Source organism: Mauremys mutica, chromosome 10, assembly GCF_020497125.1.
Source record: "Mauremys mutica isolate MM-2020 ecotype Southern chromosome 10, ASM2049712v1, whole genome shotgun sequence".
NCBI classification, from domain to species: Eukaryota; Metazoa; Chordata; order Testudines; family Geoemydidae; genus Mauremys; species Mauremys mutica.
In genome coordinates this window covers 1,986,679-2,009,091 of record NC_059081.1, presented here as the reverse complement: position 1 = coordinate 2,009,091, position 22,413 = coordinate 1,986,679, and the positions used below count along the sequence as shown (strand labels likewise).

The 22,413-nt window shown below is 69.9% G+C and overlaps 1 protein-coding gene across 1 annotated transcript; it reads right to left on the bottom strand.

The window, feature by feature from the left end:
- Nucleotides 1-2,056: 2,056 nt before the first annotated feature.
- Nucleotides 2,057-22,323, bottom strand: IHH (Indian hedgehog signaling molecule). Its single transcript, XM_045031707.1, has 3 exons — nt 21,579-22,323; nt 11,054-11,315; nt 2,057-4,012 (listed from the first exon to the last, which is right to left on the bottom strand). The coding sequence occupies exons 1-3, from the start codon at nt 21,879-21,881 to the stop codon at nt 3,351-3,353; spliced, it is 1,227 nt and encodes a 408-aa protein (XP_044887642.1). The 5' UTR covers nt 21,882-22,323; the 3' UTR covers nt 2,057-3,350.
- Nucleotides 22,324-22,413: the final 90 nt, after the last annotated feature.

Sequence of the window (22,413 nt, the reverse complement as noted above, 5' to 3'; positions counted from 1 at the left end):
AGAGGGGAGTTGGGGGCCGGGGGGCCCGGGTGGGGGCCCGAGAGGGGAGTTGGGGGCCGGGGGGAGCCGGAGGGGGCCCGAGAGGCGAGTTGGGGGCCGGGAGGGCCGGAGGGGGCCCGAGAGGCGAGTTGGGGGCCCGGGGGAGCCGGAGGGGGCCCGAGAGGCAAATTGGGGGCCCGGGGGAGCCGGAGGGGGCCCGAGAGGGGAGTTGGGGGCCCGGGGGAGCCGGAGGGGGCCCGAGAGGGGAGTTGGGGGCCGGGGGGAGCCGGAGGGGGCCCGAGAGGCGAGTTGGGGGCCGGGGGGAGCCGGAGGGGGCCCGAGTGGCGAGTTGGGGGCCGGGGGGAGCCGGAGGGGGCCCGAGAGGGGAGTTGGGGGCCGGGGGGAGCCGGAGGGGGCCCGAGAGGGGAGTTGGGGGCCCGGGGGAGCCGGAGGGGGCCCGAGAGGGGAGTTGGGGGCCCGGGGGAGCCGGAGGGGGCCCGAGAGGGGAGTTGGGGGCCCGGGGGAGCCGGAGGGGGCCCGAGAGGGGAGTTGGGGGCCGGGGGGAGCCGGAGGGGGCCCGAGAGGGGAGTTGGGGCCGGGGGGGCCGGAGGGGGCCCGAGAGGCGAGTTGGGGCGGGGAGGGCCGGAGGGGGCCCGAGAGGCGAGTTGGGGCCCGGGGAGCCGGAGGGGGCCCGAGAGGCAAATTGGGGGCCCGGGGGAGCCGGAGGGGGCCCTAGAGGGGAGTTGGGGGCCCGGGGGAGCCGGAGGGGGCCCGAGAGGGGAGTTGGGGGCCGGGGGGAGCCGGAGGGGGCCCGAGAGGCGAGTTGGGGGCCGGGGGGGCCGGAGGGGGCCCGAGTGGCGAGTTGGGGGCCGGGGGGAGCCGGAGGGGGCCCGAGAGGGGAGTTGGGGGCCCGGGGGAGCCGGAGGGGGCCCGAGAGGGGAGTTGGGGGCGGGGGGAGCCGGAGGGGGCCCGAGAGGCGAGTTGGGGGCCGGGGGGAGCCGGAGGGGGCCCGAGAGGGGAGTTGGGGGCCCGGGGGAGCCGGAGGGGGCCCGAGAGGGGATTTGGGGGCCCGGGGGAGCCGGAGGGGGCCCGAGAGGGGAGTTGGGGGCCCGGGGGAGCCGGAGGGGGCCCGAGAGGGGATTTGGGGGCCCGGGGGAGCCGGAGGGGGCCCGAGAGGGGAGTTGGGGGCCCGGGGGAGCCGGAGGGGGCCCCGGGGCCTGAGAAGCAGCCAGGGGGTGGGTCCCAGTGAGGTCCGGCTGGGGGATGGGGCAGTTGTGGCCGAGGGCTCTACGGGCAGCCCTGGCGGGGAGCTCCAGGCAGGGCCTCGGGCCAGCCCCTAAGAGCCCAAGGGGCCCCCACTCCTCTCCCGCCCCCAGGTGACTGCTGGGCTGGGGGCAGCATCGGGGGCCGCGTTGGGGTGACTGGGGGGCGCAGGCTGGACACCATCCGAAGCCCGAACTCGCTCCTGGCTCTGCGGTGGGCGCCTGGCTTGGCAGCACCCGCCTGGTCCCCCCTGGGCCTGCGCTGGAGCCCGGGTCCCCACAGCCCTGTCCCTCCCCCCTGGGGCAGCCCGTGCGGGGGGCCCTGCAGCCAAAGCCCCCCCAGGCCTGGGCCCAGCTGCCCGGCCCCTGGCGGATTTGCTGTGGGGCAGCGCCCCCTGCTGTCCCTGTGGGAGCGCTCCCAGGGCCATGCCAGGAGCGGGCTGGGAGCCCCCCTGGCAAGTGTGGGTCTCTCCCCCCGAGCCAGGGCTGCCCCCAGTGCCCCGGCCCCTGTGCCTGCAGGGGGGCGTCTGCCAGAGGCGCCGGGCCCTGCTCCGCCTGCCACTCGTGGGCATTACAGGCCCCCAGCCTGCCTCCCCCCCAGCCCCCCACCCCGGGAGCATTTCCGAGGGGCGTGTGCGGGTGGGGGGCGCTGGGCTCCGCCCCAGAGCTGGCCGCATTCCCCCCTGTGGCCTGTGTGGCCAGGGCCGGGGTCGCCGGCGGGGCCGGGGCAGCAGCTTGTGGGCCTTTGCCGGGGGCTTAGCGCGAAACCACAGAGACGCGTGGAGCACCCGGGAGTCCATCGCTTTATTGGCCTGGTTCCCCCCCCCCCCCGTCCCGCCAGTGAGGAGCCAAGCGGCTCCGGCCCACGGGCTCCACAACCGCTGGCTGTACAATAACCTTGAAATCCGTCTGGCTTTAACCCCCCCGGAGCCCCCACCCCAGGGACGCCGGCTCCGTCACAGCGAGCAGAGAAATAAATAACAGCGGCTGCTGCCACGGCTGCGCCACTAACCAGCGCTGGGGGCTGGGGGTCCCTGTGGCTGGTGCTGCCAGCGCGGGGGGGGGGGGGTGAGCTCCCGTCATGAGGGGACCAGCCATGACTTACCCTGTGGGGTGGGGGGGCCTGGTAGCCAGCTCAGAGCCGGGGGGGCACCTGTGAGCGTGAATGGCACAGATGGGGGGACAGGGAGAGGTGGGCGAATTAAGAGCCGGCACCAGTAATATTAGGGGGGCTCTCCACCCCCCCACCCCGCCTGCTCACGTCTGGCTAAGAGGCACCATCCCCTGGGGCTGCATCCCAGGTCGCACCCAGTCACTGCCCAGCCCTGCCCACGCTGTCGCCCTCTGCCAACGCACCATGCACACCGTGGGCAGGAACCCCCCCAGGGCACGAGCCCCCCGGTGCCCCCTCCCCCGCTCATACCCCAGCTCCCCCCAGCCGCAGGGCTGGCCCGTCCCTGGGGGCACCGGCTTGTTCTCAGCAGTGACTCTGCTTCCACCTGGCGTATGGGGCTGCCCTGCCGGCCGGGGGTGTCTGCTGGCACTCAGGGCGCGTCGGGCAGCTCAGATCTCTCCTCTGCCGCCCTCCCGCCCTGCTGCAGGCTGAGGCCAGCGATGGCAGCGTCAGGGGAGGGATGGGGGCCCCGCTACGCCGTGCCCTGCCTCCCCCTGCTAGGCACAGTCCCCACCCCTCACCCCGGCATGGGGGGCTCCCGCCTGGCCCCTCCTTCCCCGCAACTTGGTCATTAGCGAATCACGCACAAAAATAGCAGCATGTAGCTCCAGCTGGGGCGCCCCCTCCTGCAGCCCCCCGGCCCGGGGCCCTGGGCCGGTTGGCAGAGCCCAGGCTGGCAGGGAGCTGGGGCAGCCCTGGTGCCAGCAGCAGAGGGGGGTAGACAGGCGTCCAGGCCTCCCAGAGCAACTGGGGACGCGAGCCGGGTCCCCCAGCCCCAGGCCGGCGGCTCCGCCAGGGTCTGTGTGGTGCCGCCCAGCCACGCTGGCACACGGGATCCGGGCCCACTTCCTAGGGCAGGCGGCATTCAGAGCCTGGCTGGCTCCTCTTCCCAGGCAGAGCGGCCCAACGGCCACCCGTCCTCTCCCCGGCAGCCCTCAGCTCTCGAACTGGGCCGTCCCCAGCGGGTGGAAGCTCTCTGGGGCCAGCAGCAGCCGGCCCAGGCGGTACAGCAGCCCTGAGTACCAGTGCACGCCCTCCGGCTGGGTCCTGTGCCCGCCCGCCAGGCTGTGGTAGAGCCGGAGCGGCCAGAACGCCAGCTGCGCCAGCCACTGCTCCTGCACCAGGGCGAAGCAGGAGGCCACCACGTCGTCCACCACCAGGGTCCCGTGGCGGGTGAGGGGGGCGTAGGCCCCGAAGTCTGTCTGGGTGGAGACATCCACCACCCTGGCCGGCCGCAGGCTCGTCCCCACCGCTGACACCAGCACGTAGTGGCCGGGCCGCACGTGGCTGGCGAAGGTGGCCTGGAAGCGGGCAGCGGGCGCCGTGGAGTTCTCGGCCACGAAGAGCAGGTGGGCAGGGGTCAGGGCCAGGCGACGTGGCGGCTCCCGGGTCTCGATCACGTGGAAAGTGGTCGGCGCCGACGCCTCCTTGTCCAGGAAGGCCAGGAAGTCGCTGTAGGTGGCCCGGCCCTGCTCGTCCATAGCCAGCACCCGCTGCCCCGGGCGCAGCGCCCACAGAGGGGTCCTCGCCCCACCCTCCAGCGTCGCCAGGGCCCGGGCAGGGAAGCAACCGCCCGTCTTCGCTGCCGCCGAATGCTCTAGAGGGAACGAGAGAGGACAGGCCGGTTACCCTGCAGATCCCTGGCACCCTTCACCTGGCGGGCAATGCAGCCACCTCTGGGGTGGGGCGTAGGGGTCGTTTATACAGGGACCCCCCCCGGTGCTGAGATGTGGCTGCTTCTGGGGTGGGACCTGCCTCAACCCAACAGCCAGAGCAAAAATGCAAACCCCCCGTTTACCCCACATTCCCTGTAACGCCAATACCCTGCACCCCCCCACACGCACCTCAACACCCTTCACACCCCACGATAACACCCAATAACCTACCCCCCCGTTTACCCCCTGTGACGAAGTGGGACTGTTTGCACTGGGGGCTGGGTACAGTTCCTAAGTATCTAGCAGCAAAAGGCCATGCAGCAAATGCCTGAAGCTCTGTCTCCTAGCAACTGATGACCGGGCCCCTCCCTGCAGAGGTGCTGGCTAAGGTGTAGGAGACATAGGGGTCAGGTGACCTCTTAGCCCGGGAAGCGGAGCAGAGAGGAGGGGCCGGAGAGGGTTGGGCAGACGGGAGCTGGCTGGGGAAACAGGGGAGCAGGGAGACCGGGCTCTGATCCCCGAGGGGGCTGTGAGGCCCCCAAAATGGACCTAACCGGGGGATCCGGTTATCTGTGCCTGCAAGACCTGTCCTGGACTGTGTTCCTGTCGTCTGAATAAACCTTCTGCTTTACTGGCTGGCTGAGAGTCCTGGTGAATTGGCAGGGAGCCCGGGGGTGCAGGGCCTGACTCCCCTACACTGACAACTGGTGGCAGTGGTGGGATGACTGCACCCCACGGACGGCGCTTCCTGCAGTAAGTGACTGGGGAGCAGTAAAACGAAGGGGCGATTAACCCCTGGGAGAGTGTGACCAGAGAGCAGGACTTTGCAGTAACAGGGTCCCCTGGGGGATCACGGCGAGCGATTCCCAGGGCGGAGGAGTCTGCAGCTCGACCCTGGCAAAGAGGTGGTGAGCTCAAGGACTGGCACACTAGGGGCCCCCCCTGGAACCCGTGGGGAGCGGCGAGCACCCCGGCCTGCGAGCGGCCAGCAGGAAGATGTATGCCACGCAGCGCAAGTGTGAGCTGGTGGAGCTGTGCAAGCAGAGGGGGCTGCACTGTGGGAAGCTCACCAAGGCCCAGCTGATTGCCCGGCTGGAGGAGAGAGATCGCAGGAATGAACCGGTCCCTGTCTCTGAGGGAAGCAGCCGGGCAGATGCAGCGCAGGCACCAGTGTCTGTCCCCGCTGGGAGTGGTCAGCCGGCCGCTGAGGGCTTCCCGAGACCTCCCACCCCTAGGCCTAGGGGGAGGGGGAGGAGGAGCCCAGCTACCGAGGGCACCGTGACCCCCCCGGCCAGCAGGGGATCGGCCCGGCGAAGCTCCCCCCCCAGCCGGGGATCATCCCGGCGACGCTCATCCGTGGAGCGCCAGCGGCTGGACTGGGAGAGAGAGCTAAAACTGAGAGAGCTGGAGGATCGTAAGGAACAGAGGGAACATGAAGCGCGACAGAGGGAACATGAGGCGCAACAGAGGGAACAGGAACGGGCGGAGAAAGAGCGACAGCGTCAACATGAGCTGGCCCTGGCCAGGCTGGGGGGCAGCAGGCCCCCGGCTGCAGTGAGTGAGGGGGGGCCCAGGACTGCGCGGAGCTTTGATAAATCCATCCTGGCCCCGCGCAAGGAGGGGGAGGACAGGGATGACTTCCTAGACGCCTTTGAGACGGCCTGCGAGCTGCACCAGGTGGATCCTGCGGACAGGCTCCGGGTTCTCACCCCCTTACCGGACCCCAAGGCCGTGGCATTGTACGGCCAGCTGGGAGAGGAGGAGAAAGGGAACTACGAACCATTCAAGCAGGCCCTGCTGCGTGAGTTTGGGCTGACCCCTGAGATGTACCGGGAGAGGTTCCGGAGTCAGGATCAAACCCCTGAGGTCTCCTATCTGCAACTGGCCGTCCGCATGGAGGGACACGCCAGCAAGTGGGCAGATGGAGCCCAGACGAAGGGGACCTGGTTAAACTGCTGGTACTGGAGCAGCTGTATGAGCGGTGCCCATCCGACCTGAGGCTGTGGTTGAGGGACCAAAAGCCGGAGAACCCGCGACATGCAGGGCGGCTGGCCGATGACTATGTGAAGAGCCGGTTGGGGGGTGGCAGGGAGGAGCCCCAAAGGAACAGGCCCGTCGCGACACCGAGGGAGAGTCATCCTGAGACCACCCAAAAGGGGAATCGGGAGAGCCCCCGTCCAAAGGGAACGGCCAGCGCCAGGGACAACCGACCGGTTCGAGGGGACCAACGGGACATGCGCTGCTATCAATGTGGCCAGAGGGGCCACCTGCGGTCCCAGTGCCCCAAACTCCCGGACAAACTGAGCAGACCAACCCCACACCGGGTTAACTGGGTAGAGACCCAGTCGGATGAGGGGCAGCGTTTGCAGGAAAGGGGGGCTGGCCGCGTACCACCTGCGAAGGAGGGAGGGGGGCCCCGGGTCGGCCCCTCCGAGGGGCTGGATGCTCCCCGCCCTGAGTTTTGGGTTTACAGGATGGGCACAGGGCTGCCCCTCCGGGGTGAGTGCCTTGTTCCCCTGGAGGTAGACGGGAGGGAGGCCACTGGGTACTGGGATACGGGCGCAGAGGTGACGCTGGCCCGGCCCGAGGTGGTGGGCCTAGATCGGATGGTGCCCGACACCTACCTGACCCTGAGGGGTGTGATCGGGACCCCATTCAAGGTGCCTGTGGCGAGGGTGCACCTGAAGTGGGGGGACAAGGAGGGCCTCAAGGACGTGGGGGTGCACCCACATTTGCCCACGGAGGTGTTAATGGGGGGGGGGACCTCGAGGACTGGCCCAGTAACACCCGGGGTGCCCTGGCCGTGAACCATAGTCAGAGCCGACGCAGGGCTCTGCACCCTGACACCAGGGAAGGTACTCTGCTCGAGGCACCGGACCCTGACCCGGTAGGGAGGGAACGCCCAGGGACGGGGCTCAGAGAGGCTGTGGCCCCAGACCCAGCCGGGGAGAGAGAGCAGATCCCCGCCCCTGCCCCAGCGGCTGAGTACCAGGCCGCGGTGCGGGAAGACCCCTCCCTGCGGAGGATAGGGGACCTGGCCAGCCTCGGGGGGGGACAGACCATGGGACGAGGTGGCCGGAAAAGGTTCCTGTGGGAGAAGGGGCTCCTGTACCGAGAATGGGCTCCCCCAGGGAAGATGGAGTCAAGGGGGATCAGGAGGCAGCTGGTGGTACCCCAGGAGTATCGCCACCAGCTGCTGTGCCAGGCCCATGACATTCCCCCCTCAGGGCACCAGGGAGCCTGGCGTACCCAGCAGAGGCTGCTGCAGAGCTATTACTGGCCTGGGGTCTTTGCCCATGTCCGGCAGCACTGCCGCTCCTGTGCCCCCTGCCAGAGGGGGAGGAAGGCCCGGGATAGGGGGAAGATGGCTGTAAGACCCGGGCCCCGCCTCGAGGAGCCTGTCCAGAGGGGGGCCAGAGTCAAAAGGGGGGCTCTGAACCGAGAGAGCCCGAATCACAGCCCCCCAGACTGGAACGTGGGGAGAAGGCCCCAGCCCCGCGTGCACCCCAGGGGTACTGGGGTGGGGAAAGGGCGCGGGCGGCATAAGGCTTCCCCCCTGCAACCTGCCAGTGCCCTCGAGTCCCCCCGACCTACAGGGGGGCAGGAAACTGGAATGACCTGGGGTGACTCTCCCCCCAGAACGGGGGGGACCCTGGGGCCTCTGTGGGAATGTCGGTGGGTTCGAACTTCCCCAGGTCACTGGCTGGAGTGACCCCGCTCAGTTCGGTCTCGAAGGGGGGAGAGGTGTGACGAAGTGGGACTGTTCGCACTGGGGGCTGGGGACAGATCCTAAGTATCTAGCAGCAACAGGCCATGCAGCAAATGCCTGAAGCTCTGTCTCCTAGCAACGGATGGCCCGGCCCCTCCCTGCAGAGGTGCATCTAAAGGTGTAGGAGACATAGGGGTCAGGTGACCTCTTAGCCCGGGAAGCTGAGCAGAGAGGAGGGGCCGGAGAGGGTTGGGCAGACGGGAGCTGGCTGGGGAAACAGGGGAGCAGGGAGACCGGGCTCTGATCCCCGAGGGGGCTGTGAGGCCCCCAAAATGGACCGGGGGATCCGGTTATCTGTGCCTGCAAGACCTGTCCTGGACTGTGTTCCTGTCGTCTGAATAAACCTTCTGCTTTCCTGGCTGGCTGAGAGTCCTGGTGAATTGGCAGGGAGCCCGGGGGTGCAGGGCCTGGCTCCCCCACACTCCGTGACACCCCCACACTCCCTGTAACGCCAATACCCTGCACCCCCCACACACGCACCTCAACACCCTTAACACCCAATAACCTACCCGCCCCCCAGCTCACAATCCCATCCTGCCCCCACAACCCTCCATTCGTACCCCATGATGCCCCCCCACTGGGCCCCCACCTGCAGCTGGGGGGGTCCAAGGGCTGGGTGCCCGGGGAGCGGGGGGGTGCTGGGGGGGTCCAAGGGCCGGGTTCCCGGGGAGCGGGGGGGGCGCTGGGGGGTCCAAGGGCCGGGAGCCCGGGGAGCAGGGGGGGGCGCTGGGGGGGTCCAAGGGCCGGGAGCCCGGGCAGCAGGGGGGGGCGCTGGGGGGGTCCAAGGGCCGGGAGCCGGGGGTGCGGGGGGGGCGCTGGGGGGGTCCAAGGGCCGGGAGCCCGGGGAGCCCGGGGGGCGCTGGGGGGGTCCGAGGGCCGGGTGCCCGGGGAGCGGGGGGGGCGCTGGGGGGGTCCGAGGGCCGGGTGCCCGGGGGGGCGCTGGGGGGGTCCGAGGGCCGGGAGCCCGGGGAGCAGGGGGGGGCGCTGGGGGGGTCCGAGGGCCGGGAGCCCGGGGAGCGGGGGGGGCACTGGGGGGGTCCGAGGGCCGGGAGCCCGGGGGGGCACTGGGGGGGTCCGAGGGCCGGGTGCCCGGGGAGCGGGGGGGGGGACGCTCAGGGACACTCATGCAGGAGCTTTGCCTCTCAGCAGACATGGGCTTTGGTTTCTTTAAAAATAGACATCTGCCCCCCCCCCCGTGCAACACACAGCCCCCCCCCAGCCCCTCCTGTCCGGCAGTCCCGGGCTTCCCCTCACCCCTGCCCCCCCCCACCTGCTCCCACCCCTCACTGCCCCCAATCTGCTTCTCTCTTCTCTTTCACCCACCCCTCCCCCGCTCCTCCTGCCCCCCCACAGCCCCCTCCGAACCTCCTGCCCCCGCCCTGCACAGCTCCACTCAAACTCCTGCCCCCATGTGACCCTCATCCAGATAGAGCCTCCTGCCCCCCACTCCCAGCCACCTGCAGCCCCCCCCAGACTCCCCCCCGGCATCCTGCCCCCGGGCCAGCAGAGGGAGATTGGGAGCCGGGGGGGCCCTCGCTCCGGGGGGGGGCCCCCTCTCTGCCCTCGCTCCGGGGGCGCCCATCCTGCCGGGGCCGCCGGTCAGTGCGGAGGCCCCGGCTGTGTCCGAGCACGTGAGGCTGATGGATCCAGGCTAAGGGGTCAGGCCAGGGGGGGGCCGGGGCCTAGCAAACGTCCCTGCCCAGCAGCCAGAGCCCCCAGGCTGGGCGAGCCCCGGGCGCCTCCCGTCCCGCTACTGGGCAAAGCTCAGCGAGACGAGGCCACGGTCAACGCCCGCTCGCCCGGCCCGGCCTGGAGCCCCGGGGCCAACCCGCCTGCGCTCTGGGGCACCTCCTGGGGGGCTGGGGGGCTCGCTGCCCTCTGCTGGGGGGAATCAGAACTGCGCCCCGTGCACCACAGACCCGGCACTGCCCGCAGAGCCGCTTCTCCCCGGGCACCGATGGCAGGGCCCGTGCGGGTCCCATGGCCAGGCAGCGCAGGGGCGGCAGCCGCGCACCAAGGCAACGGCTACAGGCAAAGCAGGTGATGATGCCTCACTCCCAAACCCAGCCCTGCCGGTGCCCCTCACTCCCGACCCGCAGCCCCCTGCTAGCCCAGCCCTGGGCTCCCCCCGCCCTGCCGGTGCCCCTCACTCCCGACCCTCAGCCCCTGCTAGCCCAGCCCTGGGGTCCCCCACGCCCTGCCGGTGCCCCTCACTCCCGACCCTCAGCCCCCCGCTAGCCCAGCCCTGGGCTCCCCCCCCCGCCCTGCCGGTGCCCCTCACTCCCGACCCGCAGCCCCCTGCTAGCCCAGCCCTGGGCTCCCCCCCCCGCCCTGCCGGTGCCCCTCACTCCCGACCCTCAGCCCCCTGCTAGCCCAGCCCTGGGCTCCCCCCCCCGCCCTGCCGGTGCCCCTCACTCCCGACCCGCAGCCACCCGCTAGCCCAGCCCTGGGCTCCCCACATACAGCCCTGCCGGTGCCCCTCACTCCCGACCCGCAGCCCCCTGCTCGCCCAGCCCACTTTCCCTCCTGAGCAGACATTGCCAAGCTGGGATGTTTCGAGATGCCATGTCTGAGCTCTATCCCGAGCTGTTCGTTATCACCCCAGAGCAACCAGCCCCTGCCCCCCATCTCCCCACGGCCAGAGAGCCGCTGTCTTCCCTGCACAGGGTGGGGGGGGAGCAGGAGAGATGGGATGGGGGAGACTCAGACGGGGTGGGCAGGTGAGTTGCCGTGCGGCTCTGATGTTTGGGCAGAGGAAGCAGGGGCGGGGGAGGGGGCAGGGCAGAGCCTGGGGTGGAATAAGTGTGCGGGGGAGACGGCGCTGGATGGGTTGGGGGGTTCAGGTGGGGATGGGATGGGGCGAGGGGGACTGAAGGGGGCTTGGAGCCCGGGGCCAGGGTACACTGGGTAGCACAGCCCGGGGGGAGTAGGATGCAGGGCAGGCAGAGTGATGGGGGGAGTTGGGCGGGGGCAGGGCTGTTGGGAAGCTATGGATGGAGTGGGTGAGTGCAGGGTGGGGGGGTGCCCATGGTGAGGAGGGCACTGGAGTGGGGGGTGGGCGAGGGAGGGGACCAGGGGGTTCAGACTAGTTGGGTGCCAGCGCCAGGGCTGGTGCCAGCCGAGCAGTTTCCCCCGGCTCCGTGCCCTGGGGTACCACGGCCACATGCCCGCGAGCAGCGCCCCGCCCGGCCCCCGGCCCGGCCCCCGGCCCTACCGGACTTGACGGAGCAGTGGATGTGGGCCTTGGACTCGTAGTAGACCCAGTCGAAGCCGGCCTCCACGGCCAGGCGCGCCAGCAGGCCGTACTTGTTGCGGTCCCGGTCGGAGGTGGTGATGTCCACGGCTCGGCCCTCGTAGTGCAGCGACTCCTCCGAGTGGTGCCCGTCCTCGTCCCAGCCCTCCGTCACCCGCAGCTTCACGCCCGGCCACTGGTTCATCACGGAGATGGCCAGGGAGTTCAGGCGGTCCTTGCAGCGCTGCGGGCAAGGGGCAGCATTAGTGCGAAGCCGGGGGGCAGCCCGAAGTGGGGGCAGGGCAGAGCGGGGGGGGCAGGACAGAGCGGGGGGGCAGGGCAGACCGGGGGGGCAGGGCAGAAGGGGGGGCAGGGCAGAGCGGGGGGGGGTTCTCAGCCTGTTGCCCTGAACCCCAGGACATTGCTGGGAGCCAACGAGGCTGTACATGGGGCAGCAGGGCCCGACCCCCTCCCTCTGCCCCACACTGCAAAGCCAGCCTCTGCTGCCCCCTGCTGTGTGTGGGGAGGATCCCCCACGCCCCGCACAGCGTACCCTGCGCTAGCCCCTCCCCCATCACAGCCCCCGCTCTGCAGCCAGCAGCGACTGGCCAGGGCTCCCATGGGATGCAGACACGCCGCTCCCCAGAGCCAGCAGCCCCTGCCCGCTCGCTCCACTGGGGCAGAGGGACACAGGCCTTGCTAGATGGGCTCAGAGCCCGGGTCCGCCTGTCTGTGCCGGTGCCTAGCGCAGACGCTGCAGGGGAAGGTGTGGCAGCCCTGCAGGAGCAGATGGAGATAATCTGCCCCCCGCCCACAGATTGGCTGAAGCCCCGAAGCAGGAGGGGCAACAGCCCTGCCAGAATTTATTTCAATGACTCTGGGGAGCCCTGTAGCTGCAGAAATGTCCCTTTTATGGAGCTTGTTAAGTTCTTGGCCCCAGTGACTTCCTGTGGCAGTGAGTTCCACAGGCTAATGGGACGTGTGAAAAAACGATTTCCTCGTGTGCTGATTTTGCCTTCCCCACTTTTTGGTGTCAGCCAAGTGCCCTTGTTCTGTTCCCTGAGACGGGGAGAACAGAGATGCTGAGCTCCCGTCTCACCCAGCCAGTCCTCTCACGGCCCCTCCTCCGCTCCTGCCTGTGGGCACCAGCTGCGTCTGTTCAATCCCTCGCCACAGGAGGTTCTCGTCACCCTCCCGAGAGCCCTGCAGCGGTGCGATGCCCCGGGGGAGCCGTGCCGCACACAGTGACTGCATGCGGGTCTTTCCCGGGCGGATCCAGGCTCCTTTACAGCCACCCCCAGAGTACACGGGACAGCGTTTCACCTGCCGCCGTCTGCCCCATCCCCACAGCTTCTTTGGGGCTCCCTGCAGTGCCTCACATTACCCTAAAGCTCCTGGCGTAACCACCCCCGTCCATCCCCCTTCCCAGATCACTGCTGCCTCTCGCGAGCCGCCCGTGGCCGCTGGTAGCCTTTGCCCCTACACAGACTGACTCTTTAATGCCCCGCTTTGCTCTCTGGGCCCTGGCTGGTTCCGGAGCCAGGCCAGTACTTTGCCTGTGGAGACGCCTTCCCCGCCTCTCCCCACACATGGGCCATCTGGTGCCACCACCCCACCCTGAGCTGCTACCGCGAGCCCTGCAGCAGCCCCACGGCCTCTGGGCACGACCCGCACTGCCCTGGATGCCACGTTCACACCACAGCCCTGGCAATCGCTTCCCCCCCCCCCGTGGGCCAGGCTGGCAGCCCCCGTCCCCGACTGCCAGGGCCAGGGCACCAGCAGCGGCTGAGTCCAGTCCCGACATCTCGCCCGCACGTGGCGCGCCGGAGTCGGCAGGCCCTGGTCGCTGAGCCCTGCACTCACGTCCCCCTCGCACCCGCCCTGCGGGGGCCCTGGTGCAGTCCGGGCAGCCGTCTGCTGGGCCTGGCAGAGAGGGGCCGGCTGGGGCCCATGGGTTTGGTGAGCTGGGCACTGGCCCATGGGGTGCTGGGCTGAGACCTGGCAGCCCCTCACCACGGCCCCGGGCAGCTACCCGCTGGCAGCGCTCGTCGGTCACTGCTAGCCTGGGGGGGGTTAGACCCAGAGCCCCCTCCCAGCCCCTCACTGCCCCAGAGACACTCCCCAGCGGCTCCCTCAGTAGCCCAGGTGGCTTCGCTCCTCCCCAGGCCAGGTGCCCTGCACGGCTCCAGCTGGCCTCCTCGCAGCGCTGGGGGAGGGCGCCCCCAGGAGGACGGTGAAGGGGCTGCACTGTTGGCTAAGGTCTGAGGGAGTCTCCTGGTCTGATCAGAGCCCGCAGCGAAAAACCATCCCAAACATGGGCACCACAGACCCCAGGGACGGCCCTTCCCCCCTCCCCCGGGACAGCCCCTCCTCCAGCCCCCGGCCCCCAGGGAAACGGCTGGGCAGCCCCCAACCCAGCCGGGGGGGCTCTCCTGCTCCTGCTGCCTCTACAGCATCGTGTGATCTGGTGCCAGCCCATAGCCCTGTGTCCGAGCCCTCTGTACCCCCTCCCCCACTGCCTGCCCCTCCCCCAGGCACCTGCAGCCCCGGGCTCCCACCCTGAACAGGGATCGCAACCAAACCAGGCCCACACCACCATCCTCCACCCCAGCTCTGCCGGTGCCCCTCACTCCCGACCCGCAGCCCCTGCTCCCAGCCCTGAGCTCCCCCCACAGCTCTGCCGGTGCCCCTCACTCCTGACCCGCAGCCCCTGCTCCCAGCCCTGGGTTCCCCCCACAGCTCTGCCGGTGCCCCTCACTCCCGACCCGCAGCCCCTGCTCCCAGCCCTGGGCTCCCCACACCCAGCTCTGCCGGTGCCCCTCACTCCCGACCCGCAGCCCCTGCTCCCAGCCCTGGGCTCCCCACACAACTCTGCCGGTGCCCCTCAATCCCGACCCGCAGCCCCTGCTCCCAGCCCTGAGCTTCCCCCACAGCTCTGCCGGGGCCCCTCACTCCCGACCCGCAGCCCCTGCTCCCAGCCCTGGGCGCCCCCGGAGCAGGAAGATGGGTGGTGATGAATAGCCACGGGATGATAACTGGGATGTTCCAAGCTGGCCCCCAGGACTGCGCCTGAGGCTTCTACGCTCAGGTTAGTTGTGAGCTCGGGAAGATCCAAACCCAGCGCAGGGGAAGGTTGGACAGGGCAGCCCCCCGGGCTCCAGCTGGTGCCTCAGGCTGGGCATTCAGAGCCTGGCACTGGGATCTCCCCCTGGGGCTCTCCCAGGCACCCCCGGCCCTACCCCTCCCATGACACCGCCCTTGGGCTGAGACGGGAGTTTGCTGCAGGGGCGGACGGGGTGAGCACGGTGATGGGAAGTAGGGGTGGGGCTCCCCAGCCACAGGTCTAGGGTCACTACAAAAACTAACGTCCCCCCCCCCGGTTACTCACCCCTTCTTGTCATCGGTTGGAAATGGGCCACCCTGGTTACATGGGCCTCGTTACCACGGCAGAAGTGATGTTTGCTCCCTTGCTATTCACTGCTGAGAACAGCCCACGGCCACCTGAACTGAACTGTCTCGTTAGCACTGACCCCCCCTCGGTACGGCGACCCCCATCTCTTCATGGGCTGTGTCTGTCCCTCCCTCCCGGCACCCGGGGACGTGGGCTCTGGCCCACGAAAGCTTCTGCCCCAATAACTGTGCTAGTCTCTAAGGTGCCCCAAGGACCCTCGCTGACTAACACGGGGACCCCTCTGAAACCAGGCAAAGTCTCCAATGTGCGGGGGGGGGCACAGTGCTGGGGGGCCCTTCCTGATGCAGAGGGAGGGGGTGGGGGAAGGGGGCCTTTGCCCCAGAGAGGTTCCTCTCTGCCTTCCCCCCTCCCCCAGCTGGGTGCAGTCTCAGTGTCTGGGCCAGGCGGAGATAAGACAGGGAAGGAATTTGACAAACACAATTCATGGGGGGGGGGTGAGGCTTTGTCCCCATGAATCACTTACCTGATGCCACCCAGGCACATGGCACCACGGCGTGAGTGGCACCAGCCTGCCTGGAAGCAGGGCCACCGTGCCCCCCTCAGCCCCCTGGCCATGCAGCCCGGCCACCCCCAGAGACACCGCTCCTGGCCGGTGGCGGGGGGGAGGCTGGCACTGGGCCCCCTCAGCTCTGCAGCCAGGCAGGGATGGGGCCGGCCCCCGGGCACTGCTCTGAGTCCAGCTCACAGCAGCCAGCAGGAGGGGGAGGCTGTTCTGCCACGTGGACCCACAGCAGCCCTGCTCCCCACCCCGCCCCAGCTGCACCGAGATCCTCCCGGGCAGGGGGTGCTCATGCGGGGGGCCCCTAATCCCAGCCCCAGGCCGGGCTGCCTCCCTGGAGCCTAGAGCATCACGCACTGTAACTGGGCTCGCCCCGACCCCTTCCCTAGCCAGACAACGGCATCCGGCCAGGACGGCCCCCACTATCCCCCCCGCATGGAGCCCCAGAGCTCAGCCTGCACATAGCCCCCAGCCCAGCCCATCCTCGGAGCGGCCAGACACACACAGACGCAGGACAGGCGAGAGGAAAAGTGGGGAGCAATTGGAGCAGGGGCCGGGCCCATAAACCTCTGTGCAATGGGAGTGGATGGGGCCCAGCAAAGCCCCACATGGCCCCGCCGGGCCTGCACACGCCAGCACACGCAGACGCGGCACGTTAGCCTCCTCCCGGCGGTGGATCCCCGCAGCGCCTTAAAGCTGCCCCCTGTGCTTACAGATCCCCAGCAAGCTCCTGGCCTGTTCCTCGCCCCCGCTCAGCCCTTCCTCCCGGGGCAGATCTGGCCATCAGGTTGTGTCCTGCTTCTCCTGGCTCAATCCCTCCTGACTGCGCAGGAGCCTCACGCCGAGGAGCCGAGCCCTGGGCCAGGGCCCCTGTGCTACGTGCTGCATGGGCAGAAAGACCCTGGGTCCTCGCTGGGATTCTCAGCTCCTCCCAGTTCAGCATCAGCTGGAATCCCCCAGGCAGCCCCAGCCGTGCCCCCGGCATGACAACTCCCCATCCAGGGGGCGCACTGTCCCAGGCGAAGGGGACATGGCGCACAGGGCAGGGGTCAGGGAAGGGGGCTCAGACCCCGGCCTGTCCCACCCCGGCCACCCAGGCCCGGCTGCGTGGGCACACGCCAGGAGGGGGCGTGCAGGGGGCAGCTGGGAGGGCAAAGTGCTGCTCTGCCAGTGCCAGCTCTGGCCAGCAGGTGTCACTGCAGTGCCAGAGTCCGCACAGCCGAGTGCCTGGGCACGGGGCACAGCTCGCAGCCCCCCACCCCACCCCCCATGGGCACGGGATGGTCCCCGGCGGCCTGGGCCGGCCCAGCGGGGGGCCGCATCGAGGACCCGGCCCGGGGACATTGAGCACAAAGTGAGGTCGCTGCAGCTGACAGGAATCGGGGGCCGGACCAGGCCCGGTGACAATCCCCAGGGCACGGTGCAGGGGCTCATGCCACGCTGCTGCCTCGAGCTCAGAAATCAGGGCCTGGCCAGGGCAGCACAGGTCGTGGGGAGGGGCAAAGGTGCCCAAGAGATGGGGGAGACAGAAATCCCTCCATGCCAGTGGGCACCCCACAGCCTGGCCAGCATCCACACGGCTACAGGTACAGTGGGATCTGCCCCGGCCCGGGGCCGAGTCTTCAGTGGGAGCAGCGCTGCCCCCCCCACACACACACCCCGACTCAGGCCATCGCCATGGCGACAGGAGGCAGCCACACACTCGGATCACGATGGGTAGAGAGAGATCCCAGAGACTGGCACACAGAGCTGGGCACAGAGACAGGCTCAGGCCCTGCCCCTGACTGCAGCAGGGCTGCCAGGTGCTTGCATCGCTGCCTGGCATGGTGAGGGCTGGGAAGGGCACAGCAAGAACCCATCCTGGGCTCAGTTTGCCCAGTGCCGTGAGCAGCCACCCGAGGAAATCACTGGCAGGGGAGTCAGAACCTCTTTACACAGTGCCCAGCTGGCCTGTGGAACTCCCTGCCACAAGGAGCCGGCGTGGGCAATGGCATGGCTGCGCAGCGCAGGAGTAACTCTGCAAGCTAAGGACACGAGCGACAGGGTGGATCCAGTCTCCAGCCAGGGACATTACGGGCGGTGCCCCGAACCATCGGCTGGAGACAGGCTGCTGGACTAGGCAGGTGCCCGGGGCTCTCAGAGGAGCTGGTGCCCGCCGCACAGCAGCTGCTCTCAGGCAGGAGTGGCAGCCAACGCCCTGTCTTGGGTTTGCAGCCTTTGCGGCTCGGGACCTCGGAGAGCCGGAGGGGGAGCCAGAGGGAGATCACAGCTTGGAGACACCCGGAGAGACCCTGGCCCACAGGACAGGTAAGCAGGCTCACTCACTAGGACGGACCAGCTCCCCCAGGGCGAGGAGCCAGCACTGATCAGTGGTCGTGCCCAGCTGCTCGGGGCTGCCAGCTTAGTTCTGTGCCAAGCTTGGCGGCCCCAGCAGAGGCCGAGGGCTGAACGGGGCCTTGGAGAGGGAGCGCCCCTCCCGTAGGGTGCTCCTGCTGGCAGGGCGCTTGGCACTGGGCACATATGCTGTGCCTGCCTGGCACCTTCAGCTCCCAACAGTCACTCACAAGCAAGCCCAGGTGGGACCAGCTCCCAGGGGGAGCCCCGAGATGGCAGGGCCAGGCTGAGCCCCCCCACACACACACACACAGGGAGAGCAGCCAGCAGCCCCACCCTGCATGGGGGCCAAGGCCCTGGCATGCCCATGTTGGGGGGGAGGTGTCAGTGGCATTTCCTCAGCAGGGCAGCCTGCCCAGGCACTGCCAGCCCCACGGTGCTGGGGGGTGAGGAGCCACCCGGGAGGGGGCAGCATGCTGGGTCTGCAGGCGGGGGCGCTGGGCATGAGGCTGGCCTGTAGGGCACCATGGGCGGGCACCTGAGACATTCCTCTGCCCAGCAAGGGTGGAGAGGGGCCGGCTCCGTGGGAGGGGAGAGGTGGGGCCTTCTCTCAGCGCCTGCCAGCGGGCCCAGCGCAGAGCAAACAGACGCAGATTCTTGAGGCAGATGAACCGATAAGGAGAGGCAGGGAGCAGCCCTGGCCCCCCCGGCCAGCATCTCCCAGCACCACCCGGACGCCCAGACCCTTGGACTTGGGGAAAACAGGTTCTGAGGTGAGTCAACAGCAGTAAAAGCCAGTGAGGCGAGGGAGAGGGGTTGCATGGGAGTGGGTCCCGTCCCCTCCCCCAGCCGCCCTGGCAGCATGGAACCTGCACCTCGAGCCGCCTGGGGCCCTGGGGGCATCGCTCCCTTCGCCCTCCCCCCGGGGGGCACTGGGAAGACTGGGGAAGTTTGCCCTGAGGGTGCTGGGAGTCCTGGTGCCATTGGCTGGCAGCCCCCTGCTCCCCCAGCCAGGTGTCCCTGTATCTTGGCCACCAGGCTCCCACCAGGGCCAGGCCAGCGAGGGCCCAGCCCCCGGGGCAGCAGGGCACTTTTGGGTGTAATGTCTGGGCTGTGGGGTGCTGAGAGGCTCCGGTCGGGGCCCCACTGTGCACACGGTGAGAAGAGAGTGTGACACTGGGATTACCTGAGACCGGTTCTGTCCTGCCTGATGCAGCGAGACAGACCTAGGGCTCACAGTTGGGACATGGGGGCGCCGGCTCTGATCCAGCCCCAGGGCAGGGGACTGGCTTGCTTAGGGGGACAGGGATGGGGACTGGGCCATTCCCCTTTAGGGGGCATCGGCTGGCTCCCATCTGGCCCCGGGGTGGGGACCGGCTGGCTCAGGGGGGTGGAAATGGGGCCCGGGGCCTTTCCCCTCCAGGGGGTGCTGGCTCTGATCCAGCGGCTGGCATTGGTGACCCATGTGACAGTCAGTGCTAGCTGTGAAGTGCTTTGGGCTCCCAGCCCACCCCCCAGCTGGCACTAGCTGCCCCGGCTGGCAGCCTCAGCAGGGAGGTCCAAGCAGGCCAGGCAGGAGCAGCATGGAGTGCAGGGGCTGTCCCGGGAGGCACTATCCAGGGCTCCAGTCGCCAGTGATGTCACACTGCCCTACATTCACTTCCTGGAGTTCTCGTGTCCTCACACACACCAAGGCCGGAGTCCACTGACCCTCCGGTTTCCCAGCCTCCTGTGCTCAGCCCAGGGCCCGCTAGTCATTCCCCCGCCAGCCAGGAACCCACGGGCCCAGGGCGGCCAGCGCCTGCCTCCAGCCCTGGGACCCAGAGAAATTCACCTGGGCTGTAAATCAGTGCAGACTGCTGGGACCAGGCTCCTTATCTGCATTCCTGAAAGCCGCAGGCATTCTCCTTGCCCACACCGAAACGCAGGGTAACCTTCGTCCCGGAGCCACCCCCCTGGCCCAGGCCGCCTCTGCTGGCTTCCAGGTGGAATTTATGACAGGCCATTGTCCCCTACGTTAGACACGGCCTCGCCCGGCTAGGGTCAGTAACTTCCAAACACTCCACCCCAGACAGCAACCAACCGCTCCCCCAGCTCCCAGAGGCAGGGGAAACTGAGGCACAGAGAGGGTGAAGGGGCTTGGACAGTGCTGCGCAGCGAGCTGCCTGCTCTGCGTGAAGGCTGTGCCTGCTAGGCCGCTCTGCCCAGGGCTCTGGGTACATTAATCCCCTCCCCATGGAGAGGCCCTGGGCAATGCCCGCCTGCGATGCTGATGGAGCCCTGCAAGGCCACTGCCCCCACCTCTGCTGCCATCCCAGGCTCTCAGCCCATGGACAGAGGCTGAGCCCTCCCCTCCTCACCCCATTCTCAGGCCCCGAGGGAAGGGGCTGCCCGGCCGAGCCAAGCGCCCAGATGTGCCCGGAGCCTTCGTGGGAAGCTGCCAGCTGCCTGCTCTGCTCCCCGTGGGCCCAAGTCACTCCCGCCAACAAGGGCTGCTGGAGCCCTACGGAGCCCACGCAGCCACCTCCTCCGCCCGGTCCCCCGCGGGCAGCGCCAGCAGGGACCGGGCTGTGGTCTCACAGCCCAGCCGAGGGGACAGAGGACCCGGCCATTGAGCAATCAGGGGTCAGTCTGTGATGGGGTCGCTGACAAGGGTCACGCCAGCCGCCCCCCTTTCCTGGTCCCTCTACAGCTCGGCTCTATGCTGCTCTGGGACAGCACCACACCCCCCCAGCAGCTCTGCCCCCCCCAGCACTGGGTCCCAGGCACCCTCCGCTGCCGCCCCCCCAGCACTGGGTCCCAGGCACCCTCCACTGCCCCCCCCAGCACTGGGTCCCAGGCACCCTCCACTGCCGCCCCCAGGAATGGGTCCCAGGCACCCTCCGCTGCCCCCCCAGCACTGGATCCCAGGCACCCTCCACTGCCGCCCCCAGCACTGGGTCCCAGGCACCCTCCACTGCCCCCCCCAGCACTGGGTCCCAGGCACCCTCCGCTGCCCCCCCCAGCACTGGGTCCCAGGCACCCTCCACTGCCCCCCCCCGCACTGGGTCCCAGGCACCCTCCGCTGCCCCCCCCAGCACTGGGTCCCAGGCACCCTCCGCTGCCCCCCCCAGCACTGGGTCCCAGGCACCCTCCGCTGCCCCCCCCAGCACTGGGTCCCAGGCACCCTCCGCTGCCCCCCCCAGCACTGGGTCCCAGGCACCCTCCACTGCCGCCCCCCCCAGCACTGGGTCCCAGGCACCCTCCGCTGCCCCCCCCAGCACTGGGTCCCAGGCACCCTCCGCTGCCCCCCCAGCACTGGGTCCCAGGCACCCTCCGCTGCCCCCCCCAGCACTGGGTCCCAGGCACCCTCCGCTGCCCCCCCCAGCACTGGGTCCCAGGCACCCGCCCATGCCACCCCCCACCCCCCAGCACTGGGGCCCCGGGGCTCTGGAGATTCCAGACACGGAACCCTACCCCCAGTCAGTGCCAAGGGACTGCCCAGCTGGGGGCCTCCCCGGGCGGGCAGGGGGTGCCCAGCGCTCCCGACTCCCTCCTGGCGGGCTGGGGCAGCGGCTTGCCCCCAGGAAGCCCCTCGCGACTCAGAGCATCCTGTGGCTGCGGGGGCCGGCTGTGAACTCGCCACCTCGCGCGCCTCGGACTGGTGCTGGCGGGCGCGGGGCCGCAGCCGGAGACCCGGAGCGCACGATGCCCGGCAGGTGACCGGGCGAGCCGCGCCGCGCGCCCTGATCCCCGCAGCTCCTCTCCGCGGCCAGAGCCTGGGGGCCCGCGGCAGCGCTGCCGCCCCGCGCCGCCGGTCACTGCAGAGGAAGGTCCCCGGGTTCGGTGGAAGGGCAGCCGGGCCCGGGAGAACAGAGGAGACCCCCGCCGCGCACCGGGGATCCGGCTGGAGAGGGGCCCCGCGGGAGGACAGGTGCCGGCAGCCGAGGGTCACCGCAGCGGGCAGCTATCCGGGGAGGAAGCAGCTGCTCGGGCCATTGCTCTACCTCGCACCGCGGGGCCCTTCCCGGCCTCCCTCCCTCCCAGCACCTGAGCGCGGGCCCCCGGGCAGCCCCGCGCCCCGCCGGGCGGGGTGGAGCGTCCCCCGGAGCGGCTGGCCCCAGCGGAGGGGAGAGCAGGGCTGCCCCGGAGAGGGAGGGCTGCGGGACACGGGGCCCAGGAGCCCGGCATGGCCCGGGAGCCCGGCATGGCCCGGGCCGTACCTGGGTCATGAGGCGGTCGGCTCCCGTGTTCTCCTCGTCCTTGAAGATGATGTCGGGGTTGTAGTTGGGGGTCAGCTCCTTAAAGCGCTCCGAGTTCCGGGCGATCTTGCCCTCGTACCTGCCGCTGGCGCCCAGGGTTTTCTCGGGCACGTTGGGGCTGAACTGCTTGTAAGCCAGCGGGATGAGCTTCCTGGGGGGCCGGCGGCGGCTGCCCACCACCCGGCCCGGCCCGCAGCCCCGCACTGCCGGGGCCAGCAGCAGCGCGCACCCGCTCAGCAGCAGCAGGAGCCGGGCCAGCTTCATGGCAGGGGAGCCCGGTGGCAGCGGGGACGCTGGGCTGCTCCGCCGGGGCGGGGAGGCGGGCGACAGGGGCGTCCTCAGCCCGGGAGCCCCTCAGGCTCGGCCGGGGTGTTCGCCGTGCCCCAGGGGGGTCGCCATCCAGTGCGTAAAGGTGGCCGTGTGCCGGGCAGGTGCTGCCGTGCGCCCCGCTGCTGCTGGCCGGCGCCGAGGGCTGGCCGCCTGCTCTGAGCTCTCCTGCCCGGCCGCCTCCAATAAATAGCGAAGGGCCGTTTGTTTTGGCAGCGGGGCGGCTGCTGCGGGGCCGGGGCCCGGCTGCCCGGAGTCCCCGCGGTTTGCGCTCTGGTGGTCAGGGCGGCGGTGGCTGCAGGGGCTGGAGCTGGAGCCGGAGCCGCTGCTGCCTCCACTCCCAGGGCACGAGTGAGAGGGGAAATTGAAGAGATCCGGGATCGGGAACCGCCAGGACCGCACCCTGCCCATGTCCCAGCCTCCCAGCTCCCTCCCTCCGCCTCTCGCGGAACCTGCCATGGGCCGCCGG

Excerpts from the sequence above, each read along its gene's own strand:
- IHH (XM_045031707.1), bottom strand. The coding sequence starts at position 21,881 with ATGAAGCTGGCCCGGCTCCTGCTGCTGCTGAGCGGGTGCGCGCTGCTG. Across the intron at positions 11,316-21,578 it reads CCGACCGCCTCATGACCCAG|CGCTGCAAGGACCGCCTGAA; the intron begins GTACGGCCCGGG and ends CCTTGCCCGCAG. Across the intron at positions 4,013-11,053 it reads CCACTGCTCCGTCAAGTCCG|AGCATTCGGCGGCAGCGAAG; the intron begins GTAGGGCCGGGG and ends CGTTCCCTCTAG.